Here is a 21031-nt window from a genome sequence, read left to right on the forward strand (position 1 = left end):
TGGGCATTTTGAAAAGAATAGCCTACTAAGATAAAAGTTCTTTTTCACTTCTCCACTCAAGAGAATCAATAGAAAATCAAATTTTTTTTCTAATTTACTCTTATACATTAAGTCGCCATTTTTCAAATTATTGGAGAATAAGTAGTCAAGTGATACTAGTATTAATTATCATTAATAAGGGTAATTTAGTAAAATAAATACTTAATTGATGTTTTCTTAAGGATAGCACAAAATGCATTATGAACAAGTAAAAAAGCAACTACATTCTTAAGGGAAGTACTATATTATTATTAAATCCCTATATTATTTCTAATAATACATCTAACCAAACAAACGCCTTACTCTTAAGTTTATATATGTAAGCTTATATTACATTTTATTCTTTCTCCAGCTTCAACTTTACTTCAGAAGTTTTGCAGCTTTACATTTATCTCTCTTCTGCATTAATCAAACAATTATCTACAAAAATGATTAATTCTACAAATTATCACTGCCTATAACGCAAAGATACAAAATAACTTCTATTGTATACAAGTCTTACAACAACAAAAAACATTCCTATAAAAAAGTTTTATCATTAGGAGTCCCTATATATGGGCTGTGGTGCCCATTTGAGATGCAAGTTGAGTTTCCCTGATTTAGCTCCATCTAATTCAAAGCTTTCTTTATATTCTCCTTCCATTAGTACTTTTGTCAATGTCAGTATGCATCTTCCCATGTAATCCTGCCAACAGAATAAAAATGTAAACACTGGAAATGAATCACTGTAATCACATTTATGTAGCCGCCGTCCAGTGTTTACACCAATAATACATTGCACGCGTATCATTCATATACAATTTTATCTCTAATCATGGTGGATTGGTATGTACTTCCGCCTCAATCCATACTTAACCATAGTAAATTTATGTGGTATGGTGTAAACATCGAGTATCAGTACGTTTTTTCCATACAAAAAAATGTCTCCGCCCTTCCCCTAATCCCTACTTAAAATAAGGGGGAAATCCCTCAAAAATCATCCTTTATCTTGATTTGTAGGATTGATTGGTCATAAATTACATATATGGATCTATATCGACAATTCAATTTACCATAATGAATAACGCTAATGTTTCTATCGGTCTCGCATGTCTAAGCAATTTGACATGCTAAGGGAGAAATACTGACAAATAATTGCTTCCCACACAATGAATAGCACAAATATATAAAAAGATGAGAAAACCAAAAAAGAAAGTAATGAAGGCCTGATTCGAACCAGCCTCATCTTTGGACTCGGCAGTTTCTTTGTACTAATCAAGCATTTGTATATCAAGAAAATAATTGGAGATGACCACATTGTTTTGCTGGTCGTGAGGATAAGGTAAATGGTATTTAGAGGAATAGACAAGGCATGATTTTTGTCTGGATAAAAGCTAGATAATTTGTTTTTCTCCCCAATCATCTTGCTCATTACACGCAGAGATCAGGTTGAATTTATGAACAAAATTTAACTGTTGACCATTCAATTAAAATTCAGGAGCGCGGTAACTGATCAACACTTATGTAATATCGAGGGCTAACATTTTAATATCTCAATTGCTCATGCTATCAATCTGAACAATTAAGCCTTTGAATTTTCCAAAAAGATTCTAGTATGTCTCACTTCATCTGACCATTCCAAAACAAGGCATCTCAATAAAGGAGACTTTTTCTGTTCTAAATTTAAGAAAAAATTAGCACGGATTTAATGAGGTTATTTCAATTTTCAGCTAAAGAAAAATTCACATCAAGAAACATCGGTGTTTTAATAGATATAATAAGTAAAAGCAACTTTTGGTGCAATACCTCTGAACATTGTACCTGTTAAAAGCCTAATGTTTTCTCCTACCGCCATCTGCCTTAGCTAATATTCTTCCTTGCTCCAATAGTAACTCCTTTAGGGGTCGTTTGGTTTGAATACGGCTTGGATAAGTTATACCGGTGTACGTTATGCTGGGATTGCTTTTTATCTATTGTTTGGTATGTTGTATTAAATATGACAATTGAATTGGATAATTTGGACTTGAAACAATACTAAAAATCTGCTCTCAGGGGAGTGCGAGGAGCCTGAGAACCTGGAATTCTGAGTTCATATAAACACCATCGGAGAGCCACCGGTGACGCGAGCCTACCCCTGCAAACAGCTCCGACATCGGATCTCCCACGCGCCGCCACACGCGGCCAAGCGCCGGCGAGCACTCCCCCACGCGCCGGCGCGTGAGGGAGTTCCAGGCAACTTTTCAACTTTTTTCTTCGGGACAGCCTTTTCATCACCCTGTTCCGACCAAACCCTTCCTTGCAGATCTAGATTCCGACCACTTTTAGTTTTCTCCGGCGACGTGAAGCTTCCATTTTTCAATCATTTTTCATTCAGCTGCAAAACAAAATTCTCTCTTCTTCTTCTCAAGCAGAATACCATCACGGGGAGCCTCTCAACGGAGCCAAACATCTCCTTCGGAATTAGTATTCACCCACTGTGATTACTATCAAACACCCTCTATAATTTTCATAACCTGAGCAGCGGGTTAGTACATTATGGGAAACAACAGGATATACTTCAACGCCGGATTCAAATCTTTTGACATCACCAGATGGAACTCCAACAAAGATATATGGTTTGGATGGGTGGAGAGAAGCCGCAACATGATGAGACACTTATCCATGGGTAGAAAGACAATGGAATGGATTTGCTTTGTACTTAAAGAAGCCTCGACAGATCAAAAGAATTTAGTGAAGAGATGGAAGTATAAGGACCAAATGACAGAACATTTCTGCACTAGGAAATTTAACACTCATGGAAGATATATGAGTATTCTGCCACTAAAGGGAGAAGGGAGGTCAGTTATTATAATCCCAGAGTTAGCTTTGAATGCAGGCTGGAAAGACATAGTAGCTAAGATAGAAAGATTCATCTATCATGCCCCCAAGCCTGAATACCACAGTACCACCCAGAAACACTGTGGACAACTATCCTTATGTCAAAGCAGTTAAGGAGAGTAAATGGCAATCCAATACCCTTCGAGAGGCAAATGTCAGTACAAACAATGGAGATATCTCTGTTTTGGAACCTCCCGGAGCGGACACAGGTTTACTAAAAAGATGCATTCTTGGGTATTTTGGGAAAGGAATCACTGAGAGACCCACTTTAGCAGACATAAGGCGATGGGTTACTGCTTCATGGAACAAAGCATATGGAGTCAACATGTATGAAATGACCGGCAACATGTTTCTATTTGAGTTTCCGAACAGATACATGGCTGAGCAGATTCTGCAAGGAGATTGGAGATAGGAAAAAGTTCAAGCTTCATCTAGAATGGTGGAACTACACTGTTGGATGCATTCCAAACTCTCAAATTGTGGAAACATGCTGGATCAGAGCCATGGGGATTCCCTTATATCTGTGGTCACAAAAGATCTTCAAAGAAATAGGAGATCTTTGTGGGGGATGGATAGCTACTGAAGAAGAAACTGATCTCAAAAATCACCTTAAGTGGGCTAGAATTCAAATTGTTGGTGACGGCAGAAAGATTCCTAATGAGATTGGGATTGAAAGAGAAGGGATCAAATTTTTCATCCCAATCTGGGCTGAAAAACAGGCAAGATTTGAGCTGAAGTCGTCGGAAAACACACATAGCTTTGGAGCAAAGAGAAACATGGACGACCAAGTGGGATGCACCATATTGCAAAATAATAATAAGGGAAAGACACGGGTGCAACATACGCAAGGTCCAAGTTCGACAAATCTGTGCATTAATGTGGCGAATAATGAGCTGAAAACAAATGAGTCTGATTTGGCTGCACAAGTCATTTTGATCTCTCGTGTGAGGCCACTGATGAAATTAGGTTGACGCCTTATATTGAGGAACTGGGATGCACCTCTTACTTGAAAGTCAAAGAATCCAGTCCAGGGGATCCAATTCCCATTGCAAACCTTGAAATTATGCCACAGGCAACACATATGAGTTGCGATCAGCCAGAAGGTGAAGCAGAGATAGGAATACTGGGACAGAAGGCAGGGGACCATACCATAAACAAAAAGATGGGGGAAGATCAAGTTGAAAATGCATTGGAGCACCAACAACAGCTAAAGCACTTCAACTCTATCCAAGATTGGGAAATCGAGGAGGTTACTCCTATATCAGTACAACACAATCCAGTAATGGATAAAGAGATGATGCAACACTGTGGGTCCATCAAAATATGATCAAATTGAGGAAAATGTTTGAAGTAGATTTTCAAGGCCATGAAGAAGAAGCATTGGAGTTACTAATGCAAATTGACAGTTGCAGACAAGTTATAAGAGTGGAGACCGAGATGGAGGTGAAGAAACAAAGGTTCAAAGGCTCACTGGAATTAAAAGGATTAACCTCCTTTGATGTCAAATTCAAGAGTGATGGGAAAAGGAGCAGGGGAAGAGATCAATCTATTATTGCAATATGAAGATCTTATTCATCAAACATCTTGTCCGTACACATCTCAACAAAATGGGGTAGCTGAAAGAAAGAATAGACATCTTATTGAAACTGCTCGTACCCTACTCATACAATCTCATGCTCCGTTGCATTTTTGGGGGATGCAGTTCTTACATCTTGCTATCTTATTAATCGTATGTCATCTTCAGCTATCCAAAACCAAGTTTCATTCTCTGTTATGTTTCCCCACTTACCTTTGTTCTCTCTTCCACCCCGTGTTTTTGGAAGCACTTGTTTTGTCCATAACCTTACTCCAGGAACAGATAAGTTAGCTCCCCGTGTTCTTAAGTGCGTATTTCTTGGTTTCTCGAGAACGCAAAAGGGGTATCGATGCTATTCTCCTGACCTCCAGCGGTACCTTATATCCGCTGATGTTACCTTCTTTGAAACCCAATCATACTTCACAGGTCCAGGTAATCAGTTAGATATTTCTGAGGTACTACCAGTCTCTTCTTTTGGAGATTCAGTCACTATCTCCCATCCATCTTCCTCTACATCTCCAGCTCTACCACCTATAGCTCCCGTTCCACCGTCTATAGCTCTAGTTCCACCACCTATAGGTCTAATTCTTCCACATAATCCAGTTCAACCTTCTGCAACTCCGCCACTCTTGACTTATCATCGCCGTCCACATCCAGCATCAAGCCTAGGTGATTCACGTCCTGCATTAGATTCTGCACATACTGCAGACTTGTCTCCTCTTAGTCAACCAATTGCACTCCACAAAGGTGTACGATCCACACTTAATCCTAATCCCCACTATGTTGGTCTAAGTTATCATCGCCTGTCGTCACCTCATTATGCTTTTATATCTTTTTTGTTCACAGTTTCTATTCCTAAGTCTACAGGTGAGGCATTATCTCATCCTGGATGGCGACAGGCTATGATTGACGAGATGTCTGTTTTACATGCGAGTGACACTTGGGAGCTTGTTCCTCTTCCTACAGGTAAGTCTACTGTTGGTTGTCGTTGGGTTTATGTAATCAAAGTCGGCCCGGATGGCCAGGTTGATCGGCTTAAGGCTCGTCTTGTTGCAAAAGGATATACTCAGATTTTTGGGCTTGATTATAGTGATACTTTCTCTCCCGTGGCTAAAGTAGCATATGTTCGTCTTTTTTTGTCCATGGTTGTTGTACGTCATTGGCCTCTTTATCAGTTAGACATTAAGAATGCTTTTCTCCACGGTGATCTTGACGAGGAAGTTTATATGGAGCAACCACCTGGTTTTGTTGCTCAGGAGGAGTTTAGTGGTTGTGTATGCAGATTACGCAGGTCACTATATGGTTTGAAACAGTCCCCTCGAGCCTGGTTTGGTAAGTTCAGCACAATTATTCAGGAATTCGGCATGACTCATAGTGAGGCTGATCACTCTGTGTTTTATCAGCATTTTGCTCCGACATTGTATATTTATCTGGTGGTTTATGTTGATGATATTGTTATTACTGGCAACGATCAGGATTGTATTATTAATCTGAAGCAACATCTCTTTCAGCACTTTCAAACTAAGGATCTGGGCAGACTGAAGTATTTTCTAGGTATTGAGGTCGCTCAGTCTAGCTCAGGTATTGTTATTTCACAGCGGAAGTATGCCTTAGACATTCTTAAGGAGACTGGAATGATGGGTTGCAGACCTATTGACTCTCCTATGGATCGGAATGCTAAGCTTCTGCCTGGACAGGGGGAGCCTCTTAGAGACCCTACGAGATATAGGAGACTGGTTGGAAAATTGAATTACCTCACAGTGACTAGACCTGACATTTCTTTTCCAGTGAGTGTTGTAAGTCAATTTATGGATTCTCCCTGTGATAGTCATTGGGATGCAGTTGTTCGTATTCTTCGGTATATAAAGTCAGCTCCAAGCAAAGGATTACTATTCGAGGATCGAGGCCACGAGCAGATTGTTGGGTACACAGATGCTGATTGGGCAGGATCACCTTCTGATAGACGATCTACATCTGGATATTGTGTTCTAGTAGGAGGTAATTTGGTCTCGTGGAAGAGCAAGAAACAAAATGTAGTTGCTCGATCTAGCGCCGAAGCGGAATATCGGGCCATGGCTATGGCAACGTGTGAGTTAGTTTGGGTCAAGCAGTTGCTCAGGAGTTAAAGTTCGGAGAAATCAGCAGGATGGAACTAGTGTGTGATAACCAAGCTGCTCTTCATATTGCGTCAAATCCGGTGTTCCATGAGAGGACTAAACACATTGAGATCGACTATCACTTTGTCAGAGAAAAAATACTTTCAGGAGATATTGTTACAAAGTTTGTAAAGTCGAATGATCAACTAGCAGATATTTTCACTAAGTCTCTTACTGGTTCTCATATTAGTTACATATGTAACAAGCTCGGTACGTATGATGTGTATGCACCGGCTTGAGGGGGAGTATTAGATATGTACATAATGTAGTCTTGTCCCACATCGGAATAAGAGTAGTATGTCCTTGTATAGTATAGCTATAAATAAGGACCTCTTGTATTGTATTGAACACACAATATCAATATATCATATTTTCTCTCGTGCCTTCTCACAGTTCCCAATTCTTGTCGGAATCCTACAGAGACCGGACAAACTCTGAAGATCCTTCCTTTGGCGAGGGAATAAGGAGAAAAAGGTCTTCCATTTAGTTAAATGGAAGATCCTCACAATGGCCAAAAAACAAGGTGGTTTAGGAATAAGAAATTTGAAGAATCAAAGCAAGGCTCTTAGAATGAAATGGCTATGGAAATATTCTCAAGAACCTCAAACTTTATGGAGCAAAGTGATCAAAGCTAAGTACGGTGAGGAAAATAACTGGGTGTCAAACAAAGTCAGCACATCATATGGAGTTAGTGTGTGGAAATCCATCAGAGAACTTTGGCCTATAATGAAGATTCACTCTTTCATAAGAGTGAACAACGGAAGGAACACATCATTCTAGAATGATAATTGGTTGGGACATGGATGTCTAAAGGAAAGATACCCTGATATGTTTGGTTTGGCACAAAACCTACATAGGACAGTAGCTGATATGTGGAGTTATCAAGGATGGGAACTCACTCTTAGAAGACAGCTGAATGACTGGGAGATAACAAGATTAGCTGACCTTTACAAAGAGCTGGAAGCATTTAAAGAATTACAGGAAGGGGTGGATTCACTTTGGTGGCAGAGGCACAACAGAGGGGTCTATCAGGTGAAGGATGCACATAAAATTTTGAATCAAAATGATCTTCAGATAGATGCTTGGCCATGGAAGCATATATGGAGAACAAAGATTCCATATAAGGTAGCATGTTTCTCTTGGCTACTAACAAAGGAGGCTATATTAACCCAGGATAATCTTATAAAAAGAGGAATTTCTCTGTGTTCAAGATGTTTCCTATGTGGGGAAAACGCTGAGACTGTTAGCCATTTATTTCTATATTGCAAGATAACAGACCAACTATGGAAAAATTTTATTAGTCTTAGGGGTATTTCATGGACAATGTCATGCAGGATTAATGAAGTTCTTTATAGTTGGGAAGAAGCTGGTGCTGAAGCAACTATCAGAGATAGATGGAGGATTGTCCCCGCTTATATCTGGTGGACAGTTTGGAGGGAAAGGAATGCTAGATGTTTTGAAGATAGAAGCAACCCAGTACATAAGATCAAACTCAATTGTATTCTTCTTTTTTGTTTTTGGTGTAAACAGACTTACACAGAAGATACATTGACAATCGTAGACATACTAGGATCTTGCTAGGTTGCACACCAGCACATCTACTTACCATCTACTTGTAAATTTGGTTTTCAGTACAACCTATGTACTGATGTTATTAATATATACAAAAGTTATCAATTCAAAAAAAAATAGATATAATAAGTATTAGTTTATTAATGTTAATTTTGTACCAAGACCAATAGTAATAGGATAAGTACTCGGAATTGGCTATAGGGAAAGATACTCTACCTTTCCGAAGGTGTCATGGTCCCACACTTCTAAAATTAGCATATCATGTAACCCATCCTCAACGACAAAGTCAAAAGTCTGATTCCACACGGGATTTAAACTTTCTGGTACAACCTACATATGGACAAAAAAAATAGGCATTATACTTAGTTATGGATTATGAGTTTTAAAGCAGATTACTTATATCAACTTACCAAAAAAGAAGGCAACAGAAGAACATCTTTAAACTTAACTAAACCTTTAAATAATAAGAAACGATACCCTGGTTTTGTTCTTGGTTTCAGTCTTCTTCATAGTAATCACAACATAAGGATCAGCTTTCCCCATTAGATCAGTTGGCGCCAGATCATCAGCTGATATCACCGTTACAGAAAGTACACCCCGTACTATTACGTCCTTTCGCCTGTTGATTTCACCCCCGTTTTGGAGTACGTTTCCTTCTGCTCCACTTTTAAGTACCTTCTCCAGTGAAGTCATTGACACATTCGGCGCAAAAGGGTTACTGAACCCATTCTTCATGCCATAAGGACAATACAATAGCTCCAAGTGCACCTAAACCAAAGATGAAGAGAATAGTTCAGACAAAGAGCTAAAATAGACTATTGCATGAATTTGTTTGCAATTGTCACCTGTCCCCTATTCTTTTGGTCTCGTTGGATCTCCAAATCTTTAACCAACTTCAACCAGACATCCTTCACCTTACCAGGCTCGAGCTCATTTAAACGGATATGTGCACATCCGATTAGTTCAGCTGCCTGAAGCCCTTCATCATCATAGATCTTTACCACTAAGTGTTGTGTCAATGGATCTTCAACTACAAACTCGAAATGCTCATTCCACACTGGGTTCAATTGGTTGTTCTGAAAAGAACAATTGGTTACTTAAATGTTAAATTTTTTTTTTTTTAAATGTTAAACTTGATCAGTGTATTACCAAATCTCTTCCATACGAACAGATGAAATGAAAAACTTACAATTGTTTTGCTCTTTTTCATTCTATCTCGTACAGGGCGGACATATAACTCAGCAAAAGGATCCGATTTACCAATGAGATCTTTGTTTGTTAACTCCTTTGCTTGAACAAGTTTCACCTCCAATACTCCAGTAGGCTTCAGTTCAAGGTCACTAATAACAATAAAATAGAATGTCAAAGAGAAACTGGTACCTCAGACTTTGAAAATGTAATCAAAGTCCTAGTTTTGCATAAAAATGTTAAAATGTTACCATGTCTTGTTAGGATCAATATTCAGATAAACATCTTGTACAAAGTTCACAGCTTCCACGAAGACATTAGGTCATTATGAAGTTAAACATATCAACTTTTTAAGTCGGAAACTGAACAGCAAAATGGAAGAAAGTAATCTCGATTACTTTCCCAAATTTTGGGGACTTCTCCAAAGTCCAAATTCCAAGTTCCATCTTCCGATATATTATACTCCCTCCGTCCCAAATTATGTGGCACCATTTGACTATGCACGGAGTTTAAGAAAGAAAGAAATCCTTTTGAAATTTGTGGTCTAAAACAAACCTTAAATATTTATGTGGTTGTAAATCATCTCATTACTGGTAAAATGGGAAGTTTGAAGTAAAATTGTTCTAAATATAGAAGGTGACATTCTTTTTAGGATGGACCAGAAAAGGAAAGTGTGCCACATAAAATACGACAGGAGTACTGAAAAAGTTCCTTGTAGTATTTAATGAGAAAGTGAATGTGTTTGATTGTAGCGCCCTTATAAACGAGAATACCTATAATCCCCGGGCAAAATGGGAATAATTTTTCGAACAGGCCATGTGATAGAGTCTTCAATGGCATCGCGGATGGTGCCCTGTAGAGAGAAATTCATTTAGTACACCTGGATCGTATCAAACCATAAGAAACATTTTATAATTTTCCCAAACCATGAGTGCAAAAGTCGCAAACATGAGAAAACAGTTCAAGCAAACAAATGGTTTGTCCTCTCATTTCTTACCAATGAGGACAGTCATATGAAATGCACCAAGAGACTAAAATTTTTTTTTTTTTTTTTGGCCGGAAGTTTTCATTTTCACTCTCATCACATATCATTAATGTGCCATAGCTGCACTATGAAACCTAATGCGAAACAGATGAGATACCCTTGTATAATCACATAGAACCCTATCCTTGTACTGATCACATAGATTTTTTTATGACTATGGTGCCGAGGCCAGCTTGCGTGCACCTCGACTATTCCACCGCATGCTTGCTACCTCCTACTAGCACATGTACCAGTAACTATACCCACCACCAACCACATAGATATTTTGTATTCATTCAGTTTCTTCCACTCTTTTCCGAAAAGGAGAGAGGGAACAGATAAAGCTTGGACCGTGCCAGCATTATCCATTTCCAGCACTCCGAGCATCTAAGGGACTTATTATATCTAATCAAGCAGCATCAGAAGTTATTGAAGGACAAGAAGATGTGCCTATATACATAAAAATAAAAAATAAAAAAAAAATTAAATGGTAAAATTTTGCCCAAACCTCAATTGCATCAGAAATGCCAGGTATTGCTGTCATGTCACCACCAACCACTTTAAGCGTAAAATCCAGCTTTTTCTGCAGACCACAAAATTTCAGAGTTATTTTTTTCTCCTAAGTTCAGAAGAGGTGTTAGTTGTACATGTGTGTGGCTATCCAGGTTAGCTTGCATCTTATGTGAACCCAATGGCGGAGACAAGAGTTTTACTAAAGGGTGTCAAAATATAAGTAAAGCTTCAACATATAGTATATATATAAATTAAAAGAAATCTTTGACTTAGCTACAGAGTGTAATTTTCGGTGAAGGGGTGTCGCCCCTTATCTTAAGGTGGCTCTGCCATTGTGTGAACCTTACACTTCAACCAAAACCAGGTACAGGATGATTAATGTTGGACATGTTAGGTGTCATGCATGTCCTTACTGTGGAGGATCGGCATCTAAATCCATGAGTCATTTGGCAAATCCATCAATTGTTGACCAAGTTGCTGTTAGAAATCATCCAAATCCAATATATAACTCTAAACCCAAGAAATAGCTTTAGACATTCATAAGTTGATTCTGTACTTGTATGCACACACGTGACGTGCACACATTTGTGCGGTAACAAATACGTAATTCAGTATGTTCAATAATCTTGGAAGGATACAAGTGAAGTTAGAAGTATATACAACACCTTTTGCCTTAGTGAATAACAAACAGCTCCAAAGCAGGGAAACTCATCAACAAGCGGCCTGAAGATCAGCCTGAAAACCCCAGTAAACCCAATGTTTTTCACCTAAAACAGAAGGAAACATTAATGTGAAATCAAATCCCCTGAAAAAAGCTAGATAACTTTTGTAAGCTAAATAAAGTCGGAAGAAAGGTGACAAGAAAACATGTTAAATCAAGTTAAGTGGAAAATAGATCCAGCTATCTTTCTAAGATGGAGAACAAGTAGATACCGCAGGGAAATGACGGGAAAAAGAACTCTACCAGAGAACACTAGAGTAATAGAATGTCTAGAGGATAGTTGAGACGGCTTGTTAATTGCATTGACTGTAGCCGAACCACAACCATGTGAATAACAGAAGACCATGAAGACAGAGAAGCTAATCCTGAATACTTAACAATATACCACTATTGTCTACGTAGCAAGTAGCTATAACAAATTCAATTCGTACATTACACGGAAGAGACAGATGGTAAATATTATATGAAATAACTTGCAAGTATAGACTATAGAGCGCAAATGCACACACGACACAAGGGTCATGTAATACAAAAAGTAAAAGGAGCATGTATTGAGATACTTCTTATCAATATCGTACAATCAGTTTTATTGTGGAGATGTTCTCCCAGATATGCATGTTTTGGAAGCTATACTGATTAAAAAAAAGGGACCTTGGACCTAACTCAATCCCAAAAGCTAGCTTATGAGGTGAGTATTGCCCAAGACCATATAAAGAGTCCAAGTGCCGAATCCCCATCCAATGTCGGAAACCAAAACACACTTTCCCAGGTAAGTTATGGTTTTTTTTTTAACCATTTGCTGGTCAGTTGACTCACTCCTGACTCTTTGATACAGATACATGTTCTCGAGGAGTAAGCTTGCCGAGAGGGATCCCAGACCCCTGTTATAGTTAAGGCTTCTGATGAGCCCCTCACTTATTCAGTTGAAGCTAATATGTTATGTATTTCAGACCTTTTTTACAGATATTATCCAAAGTTGTATAAGTTATTCCTAAATTGCTCGATATGCTTCCATCGGTTTTTGTTTCTGTTGGATGCTCTATTAAGAGATATTTATGTTTGCTTAAGTAAGTTTTGTTGAGAATGTTGTGAAGGTTTGATTATGTTTCTCTTGCTGTGATTACTTGATTCGCTCGATCGCATTATTCGAGTTATTTACAATAGCAATAAATTGGTATCTCAGAAGCAGTTAGCATGTCAGTTCGAATTAAGATCACATTAAGTGTGCAATGAAACAAAAATGTCACAACTCTGAGGAGCGCAAGCTATTTAGTATAATGTCTAAGCTGCAATTACCAACTAAATTACCTGCACTGGTAACGCTACACCAACATATGTCTTGATATCAAGTATAATGCTAGGGTTCCCATCCCATTGCATCTCTAATTCCATGGTAATACCTTCACTTCCATCTTCAAGAATAGAAATTCCTGTAAAGAAAACATTATGTGAGCACCAATTATGTGTTGATTAAAATATGTCCCCCCCCACCCCCAAAAAAAAGCAATATATTTTATTAGAGGTTAAATGAAACTACGCACTAGATTATTATTCAAATAGCTTCATCAGGTTCATATATCTTCTTCATCCTTTCGTCTTTCCAAATTTATGTCACATTTTGACTTCTCAAAGAGACTACACTACTGCAGAAATATTATGACTACTCCAACAGTAAGGTAAGGGGTAATGATTTTTGACTTTCAATTAGGATAAAACTCGTCCGATGTGATTTCTTAGGTAGTCTAATATGCAAAATTTTAGAATAATTAAATGAAGCATCAATAGAACTGGTCGAATTGCCATCTATGGAAGTAGTCAAGACTCATGGGTGGATCAAAGGGGAAAGTAGGACAAGCAGAAAAGGCAAGATAAAATCTAGTATAACAGGCTCAAGGAAAACCAACAGCTTGAGCAAAAAGAAAAGCACGACTTGCAATCTCTAACAAGGCGAGTATAAAGCTCGATAATTTCTCTCTTTACCTGCTCCATGACCACTTTTAAGTCTTTCTACCCTTTTTTGGGAAATAAATCCATTTATATATTAGGAATCAACACAACAAGCACTCTATGTGCCCATTTGAATTTTTGTACAAATGAATATATAAACTAAAAGTAAATTAATGGCAAAGAAAAAGTGATTGGTGCAAGGAAAAACATGCTCAAAGTCATTTAGTACAGGATCAATGTTATTTGAGAGATAAAGCGGGAGAGACAGAGATTGGGAATTAAAGGAGTGCAAGAAAAAAGAGTTGGACCATAAGCTGGTAAATAATATTATACTAACCACAATTGTTTCAGCAAAATTCTTCCTTATTTAGGATATATAAGGGCATTAACATTGCACAGAGCCTCCATCCTATGAGACACTATTTCTTATCTTCTAACACTTCTTTTGGCACAATTTTACAGATGAATAGCAACAATGTACAAACCACACAAGTTTCAAACAATACAAGTTCTTTTTCTTTTCTAAATATGATATGATATTTTCTCTACTTAATGAATTTACTACTCCAAAAGTGTCTTATTATACTACCACCAAAATAATATTCAATTGTGACATATCTTTAAACTTTGTGTACCACCAAAAGTCAGAAACATAAGATAGGACAAAAAGAGTATTAAAGTAATATGAGAGCCAACATGAGTAAAAGAAAAATGTAAGGAGACATTAGCTACTTATACGCCACACATTGGAAAGCATGTATTGGGACGACGATGAGTTGAAAGCTAACTACATGTTCATTGTTTTCTTTCGTTTTGGAAATGGAACAGTTACTTTAAATAGTAAGTAGTACTATGTATTTCCTTCCCTTCTAACAATAAGAAATTATTTTCCAAACCACATGTTTATACACACAGAAATAAAAGGCAATTGCTGAAAAAAGTTTATTACGAGCCATCATCTAACCTGTGAATTGAGGAGCAACAGTACCAAGAGTAAACTTGGAAAATTTCAATGAAGCCAAAATCATAGGTCTATATTGTTCTAAAATTGGCTCCACACTTGACCTTACCAATTCTGATGCTGCCTGAATTACAATTAACCAAAAATATATAATAAAAGGGGAAAAAAACAAATATTAAAAATTTTAAAAAAAATGCTGACCCCCAAACAAAAGACCAAAAATGGATAGACATTTAGACTAACCTCATCTACATAAGGCCAGAGCTTTTCAAGATGAGAATTAAGCCACTTCAACTGTAAGAGTTGAAAACATGAAACAAACATTAAAAAAAAGACACTTTCTTTTCACAAAAACATTAATCACAAATATGATAAGTAAACATTAAGTAAAGATAAGTCTAAAACAAACAAACACACACACGCACATACTGACCTTCTGCTGATTGGAGAAAACAACCCAAGAAGGATACTGGTCAGGTGTAAAAATCTTTCTGGAATCTTCCACTGTCATTCTAGCAAACGCTACTATGGTAGTAGCCTTTACAGTATTCAATAACAACATACATCAAAATGCACCCTTTAAATTCAAAACAAAACAAAATAAAAAAGAAAGCTAAAAGACCCTTTTTTTAATACTCCATCACTAAGAAAACCCTTGTTTTAATAATCACTAAGAAAGTGACTAACCAGTTCAGAACGGAGTTTGGATCGGGAATTTTCAGATTTAACAAAGAGAACTATTAAACCAACTCCAACCATAAGCCCAACTACAAGTCCCAAAACAAATGACATCTCAAATTTTGCTTCTTCTTCAGAGTTCCACTTTGTTTGTTCAACTTCTTTTTTTAAGATTCGGTGAAAGTGAAGTTATTGAAGAGAGAATCAGTACTGTAAAGCGACTATGAGAACGTGTTTTTTTTTTTGTGTTATTTAAGTGGGATTTCACAAGATTAAGCTATAAGGCAAGAAAAATGGTGGTGGTGAAGATTAGAGGTTTAATGAAGAGATTAGAGTTTCTCTTACGATTTGGTTTTGAATACTCTTCTCTTTTTTTTAATAGTCAAAACATGTTTTATTAGTATGACTTTTAGAAGAATACTTTTAAGAAACAGGACACTGGATAAAAGATTTAAACTATCCAATTTTAAGTTTTAGAATTGAACCATTATATTTTTTAAGTTATATATTTATATTTATTATTTTTATAATTTTAATAAACTTTTGTACATAAAATTTTATTTTGCGTCGAAAGTTATGGGTGTTCAATTGAATTCATAACTAGCACACAACATTAGTCCCTGTACACAACCTTTTTTGCAGAAACACAAAGAGCGTATACTGCCATCTATATTTATATTTACTACGAACATTGCGTCAAATAGAAGTCTTTGTTTTTTTGTTTTGCTTTTCAAAGGGTTGTTTGGTGTTGTGATAAAAGATTTGGACAGCCAAAACCGGCCAAAGCCACTTTTTTCTTAAATGTCCAAATTGATGCTGCGATAATTTAGGATACTTGCCATTTGCCGACAGCTGACTTGAATACGTGTCGTGTAGGGGCCAGAATGAGAATCCAATTTCCTTGTCATCAAATCGTGCATTTTTTTTTTCCTATTATCTCGTTCTATATAATAGGAGTACTCATATTGCTATTTGAAAATTAAATATTTTTTAATAATATCTAAATAAAATTTTAATTATCTTCCCATTTTATTTATTTATTTATTTTACTTTTCTTTTTAGTCTATTTCAAAAATAATACTTATCATTTAGTGGGGGAAGTACACGGTTAGCCACTAATAACAATGTATTTACTTTTAAGCCACTGTTTAAAATGTCTTAGTCTTTTGCCACTACTTTAATAAATTTTACTTGCCCAGACGAAAACACTCTTCTGCTCATAAAGTTCAGGACCAGCTGTCCTTAACTTTTGAACTTGTAACTCTAAGTTCAGGACTTCAGGACTACATGTCCTTAACTTTTGAACTTGTAACTCTAAGTTCAAAACTTCAGGACTGTATGTCCTTAACTTTTGAACTTGTAACTCTAAGCTAATGACTATTTGTCCTTAACTTTTGAACTTGTAAGTCTAAGTTCAGGACCTATTGTCCTTAACTTTTGAACTTGTAACTGTAAGTTCAGGACCAAGTGTCCTTAACTTTTGAGCTTGTTAGTCTAAGTTCAGGACCAAGTGTCCTTAACTTTTGAGCTTGTTAGTCTAAGTTTAGGACCTATTGTCCTTAACTTTTGGGCTTCTTAGCCTAAGTTCAGGACCTATTGTCCTTAACTTTTGAGTTTGTTAGTCTAAGTTTAGAACTTCGGGGCCTATTGTCCTTAACTTTTGAACTTGTAACTATAAGTTCAGGACTTATTGTCCTTAACTTTTGAGCTTGTTAGTCTAAGTTCAGGACCAAATGTCCTTAACTTTTGAACTTGTAACTCTAAGTTCAGGACCAAGCATCCTTAACTTATGAGCTTGTTACTATAAGTTCCGGACTAGTTGTCGTTAATTTATAAGCTTGTAAGTCTAAGTTAAAGACTACCCGTCCTTAACTATTCCGATAACCTCCCTACTTTGACGACCCTCCTCCATTTTTTCAGACAACTTACAACTCTCACTCTTTCTTCTTCGCACTCACTTTTTTCTTTCCAACAAATACACATACACAAAGGACTCATACTCTCTTGGCTATACATATCTGGCACAGTCAAGCAAATCATAAAAGTCAATTATCAAATCTAGTGACACCATGCGGCGTACAAAGATCATATGTTAAGAACTCCAAAATGAAAAAATAAAGTGAAACTCGCATGATAAGAACACCCTCCACCAGAATAAAGAAACAATAAATTTCTTGTGACCAAAGGACAAGCAGCAACAAGAATGACAAGAAAATATTTTAAAGGATCACCTATTCAAACTTCCAGCATAAGATGGAATTTTTGTGATTAAGGATGAACTAATGAACATTAGAATTTCAAAACTCGTATAGAAACCTAAGATAAATGAGCACCATACAGCTAAACAGATTGTACTGAGAGGTCATAAGCCTAAAGAATAATGGCTAGAAGAAAGGGTAACACCATTTTTTCATATTAATTTTAATAAATTAGTGGCTACTTTTGCTCAGCATTAAAAATGATGGATAAAAAGTAAATACCACTTTAAAAAGTGACTACCTCATGCAATTTTTACTCATTTAGTGGGGAGCTACCTTTAATTAAAGGAAGTCAAATTACACTAAATAGACAAGTAGTTTTATGTCTATATACTATATGTTGAATCTTTTTGAACTTTGTATGTTTACTTCTTTATTTTTTGAAGCCCTTGGTGAAATCTTCCGCAACTGATATCATCCTTTTATATTTAGTATGTTTTTAGTTTCAATATTCTATTTACCTTCAATGACACTTACTTATACAAATGACATGACATATTTAAGATTACAAAGATTCAAGGGTATCTCTATATGTTGTATGCACCTTTAATTTATGACTATAATATTTAAAAGTCTTTTTACGGTTTTAAACCTTGTGCTTAACTAGTTCAGATAAAATAAAATGGAGGAAATTTAATTTATAGTAGCTCAACGCAATTTCTTGTTAATTTTTAGTTCAAAAAATTAAGGAATGTCTAAATGCTTCACCTCTAATTTGATCATTACACCCCGCTACCAACTTCTATCATTATCACATGCAACTAGTTTTCATCTCCAACCAAATAACATTAGATGAGTCTTCATGTAAATACATTTTTCATATATTTCTTTACAATTTGCATTTGTATTCTATAAAAGTCATACTGATAGGAAACATATTTTGTGGTGATGCAGTTTTCCGTAGTGGCAAAAGCCAGGAATTTTGCTAAGACTGTTCAAGATTGATACATATATAAAAAGTAATTTTTGATTTATATAGGCAGTAGAATTTTATATACACAGTCTAACTGTTTTATGAAGGATGTTCAATTGACCACCCTTCATTAAATTTGGCTACGCCATGAGTCTTGGTCATTAAGGAGACACATGCTTAATATGTATCTGAATATAGTTTGCGTGTCTTTATATTGCCGGTGACATTTCACCAGACCCATATTAAATGAAGAAGATCAAGAAGTGCTAGGGTTTTCTTCCAAATGACTACGATTAAATGAGGTAAATGACCACATTGGGCTATGCGGGTAAAAATAGCTATTGGACCTTCATCACACTCCTTTTATTTCTCACATGGGCTGTCCATAAGCTACAGTTGTATCATATAGTTTGAGTAGTTTCTAGAACAAGTTAATTATGTAATTTCATTTTTCATTACATACGTGGTTAGCTAGTGATACAAGGGAGGCGGTTAGTAGTTATTGAGATGTATATATATATATATATATATATATATTCCCTTTCTGCTTGTAACAAAGATATATTCAATAGAATAGAAATTCAATTTTGGCTTCTTCAGAAATTCTCTCTCTAAAATGAATACGGTATCAGAGCTCTTGCTCGACCTAGTTACTTTTCACTAACAATCTATTACATATTTCTTCTAAATCTTCTAGAATTTTGTTCCGTTAGTTGAGGTTTTCTGAATTTCATCTTTGAAACGGCTTTGATTGCTGCAATGGCGACGAAAATTGATTCAGATCTATCACGATCCAAAATCCCTCCGAATGAGTCGTGATGACACCTAGTCTTGAAACTAGGTAAGCCTAACATTAACTAAATTAACATCGACATTTACTAGCTTTAATTTAAATAACTCTTAACAAAATAACAACTCCCAAAACCGATGGTACAAGTCATAAGCCTTTCTATGAGTAGTTACAAAAAATAAATACATTACCATTCCGAAACAAAAGGAGCAAATGGAAATAAGTACAAATAAAGGTGACTCTGAAGCCTGCGAACGCAGCAGTAGGTTTGCCTTGAGTCTCCACTGCATCGACCCACACAGCTACTGCCGATCAAATACCCGGATCTGTACACAAAAATATACAGAAGTGTAGTATGAGCACACCACAGCGGTGCCCAGTAAGTATCAATACTAACCTCGGTAGGGTAGTGACGAGGAACAGTGCAGACGCATACTGGTCAAATAAATTGAACTGGATATAATAATAAAGTATCAACCTAAAGATGACAAAGTAATATCAACAGCAAAAACAGAACAAACTACAATCGGTAGAAACAATAAAGGGAAACATGGATGGAAACAAAACATAACCAAATAAATTAACACCAACATAGCTTGAACACAGACAAGTAAAAATGAACTTAAACAAGGAAGGCGATATCAGCTCAATAAATCATATCATTTATGATGCACAATTCTAGTCATCTCAAACTTCGATGTCTCATATCTTAACCTCAATTACCAAACCTTTAGCACACTCGGCACCTTGTGCCCACATATTTCTATCTCTCTTTGCACAACAATGTTCTCATGCTACTCAGTACATAGGGTCCATAACCAAATGCAATTAAGATGTTCAAGGTGTCTCATTTACATAACATAAAGTAGAGTACAACTTCTAAGCCAATTAGGAACTCAGCAAGAAAAGATAAAGTTATCTTTAGAAATCATTTGAATAAATGAAGTACCATTTTCAATTAAAATACAACATCGAATGAACTATTACCTTTAACATGGGATTTAATAAATTAACTTAGTAGAAATTTCCTTTTAAGTAAATTACAACCTCAGACGGTTTAAGGGAATTTAATTGAGTAACTACTTAAATTAAAAATGAAATAATTATTGAAATTTGAAGTATCGAAATATATATATAAATACGGCGAAGTATTGAAAACACTATGGGATTCCATCACAAAGGATCACAATAGTAAAAGAATCTGAACAATTAAATACTTGAATTGATAACCACAAATAAACACAACAAACGGAAAGTGCACGTCATCACTCTTCGTGTTTTAACTCTCTCATAATCATGGCATCTCATGACCCTCCGTGCTTTTACTCTCAATAATGTGTCACGGCATCAACCTTCATGCTTTTACTCTCAATAATGTGGCACGACATCACCCTTCGTGCTTTACACTCACAATATCGGCATGGCATCACCCTTCGTGCTTTAACACTCACAATATCGGCACGGCATCACCCTTCGTGCATCAACACTCACTCGCAATATCATGCATGGCATCACCCTTCATGCTTTACACTCTTCCTCACCCCAAACAATAGAAACAATAACATCCCAGCAAGGGAATCAATAACGGAAACAATAACATCCCGACAAGGGAATCAACAATAGAAACAATAACATCCCGGCAAGGGAATCAACAATAGAAAAAACAACCTCCAGGAAAGGGAATCAACAATAACCAATCGTGTTTCAACAGTTAGCTTCGCAATATAGATCTCAACTTGAGTCAATACTCAACAAAGGTCAATTACCAAGAGAATGTCATAAGTCTTGTTCAACATGAATAATCATCAATTTAAGCATGAATAACACATAATAAGGATC

General features: G+C 36.4%; 1 protein-coding gene across 1 annotated transcript; it reads right to left on the minus strand.

Moving 5' to 3' along the window:
- Positions 1-411: 411 nt before the first annotated feature.
- On the minus strand, positions 412-15470 carry LOC104245163 (synaptotagmin-5-like). Its single transcript, XM_009800729.2, has 13 exons — positions 15241-15470; positions 14987-15091; positions 14797-14847; positions 14557-14677; positions 12954-13075; positions 11590-11691; positions 10920-10994; positions 10161-10240; positions 9389-9539; positions 9045-9275; positions 8677-8967; positions 8416-8529; positions 412-724 (listed from the first exon to the last, which is right to left on the minus strand). The coding sequence occupies exons 1-13, from the start codon at positions 15343-15345 to the stop codon at positions 578-580; spliced, it is 1695 nt and encodes a 564-aa protein (XP_009799031.1). The 5' UTR covers positions 15346-15470; the 3' UTR covers positions 412-577.
- Positions 15471-21031: the final 5561 nt, after the last annotated feature.

The sequence above is a fragment of the Nicotiana sylvestris genome, chromosome 11 (assembly GCF_000393655.2).
Source record: "Nicotiana sylvestris chromosome 11, ASM39365v2, whole genome shotgun sequence".
NCBI lineage: Eukaryota > Viridiplantae > Streptophyta > Magnoliopsida > Solanales > Solanaceae > Nicotiana > Nicotiana sylvestris.

Excerpts from the sequence above, each read along its gene's own strand:
- LOC104245163 (XM_009800729.2), bottom strand. The coding sequence starts at position 15,345 with ATGTCATTTGTTTTGGGACTTGTAGTTGGGCTTATGGTTGGAGTTGGT. Across the intron at positions 15,092-15,240 it reads CCAAACTCCGTTCTGAACTG|GCTACTACCATAGTAGCGTT; the intron begins GTTAGTCACTTT and ends AATACTGTAAAG. Across the intron at positions 14,678-14,796 it reads TCTGGCCTTATGTAGATGAG|GCAGCATCAGAATTGGTAAG; the intron begins GTTAGTCTAAAT and ends ATTGTAATTCAG.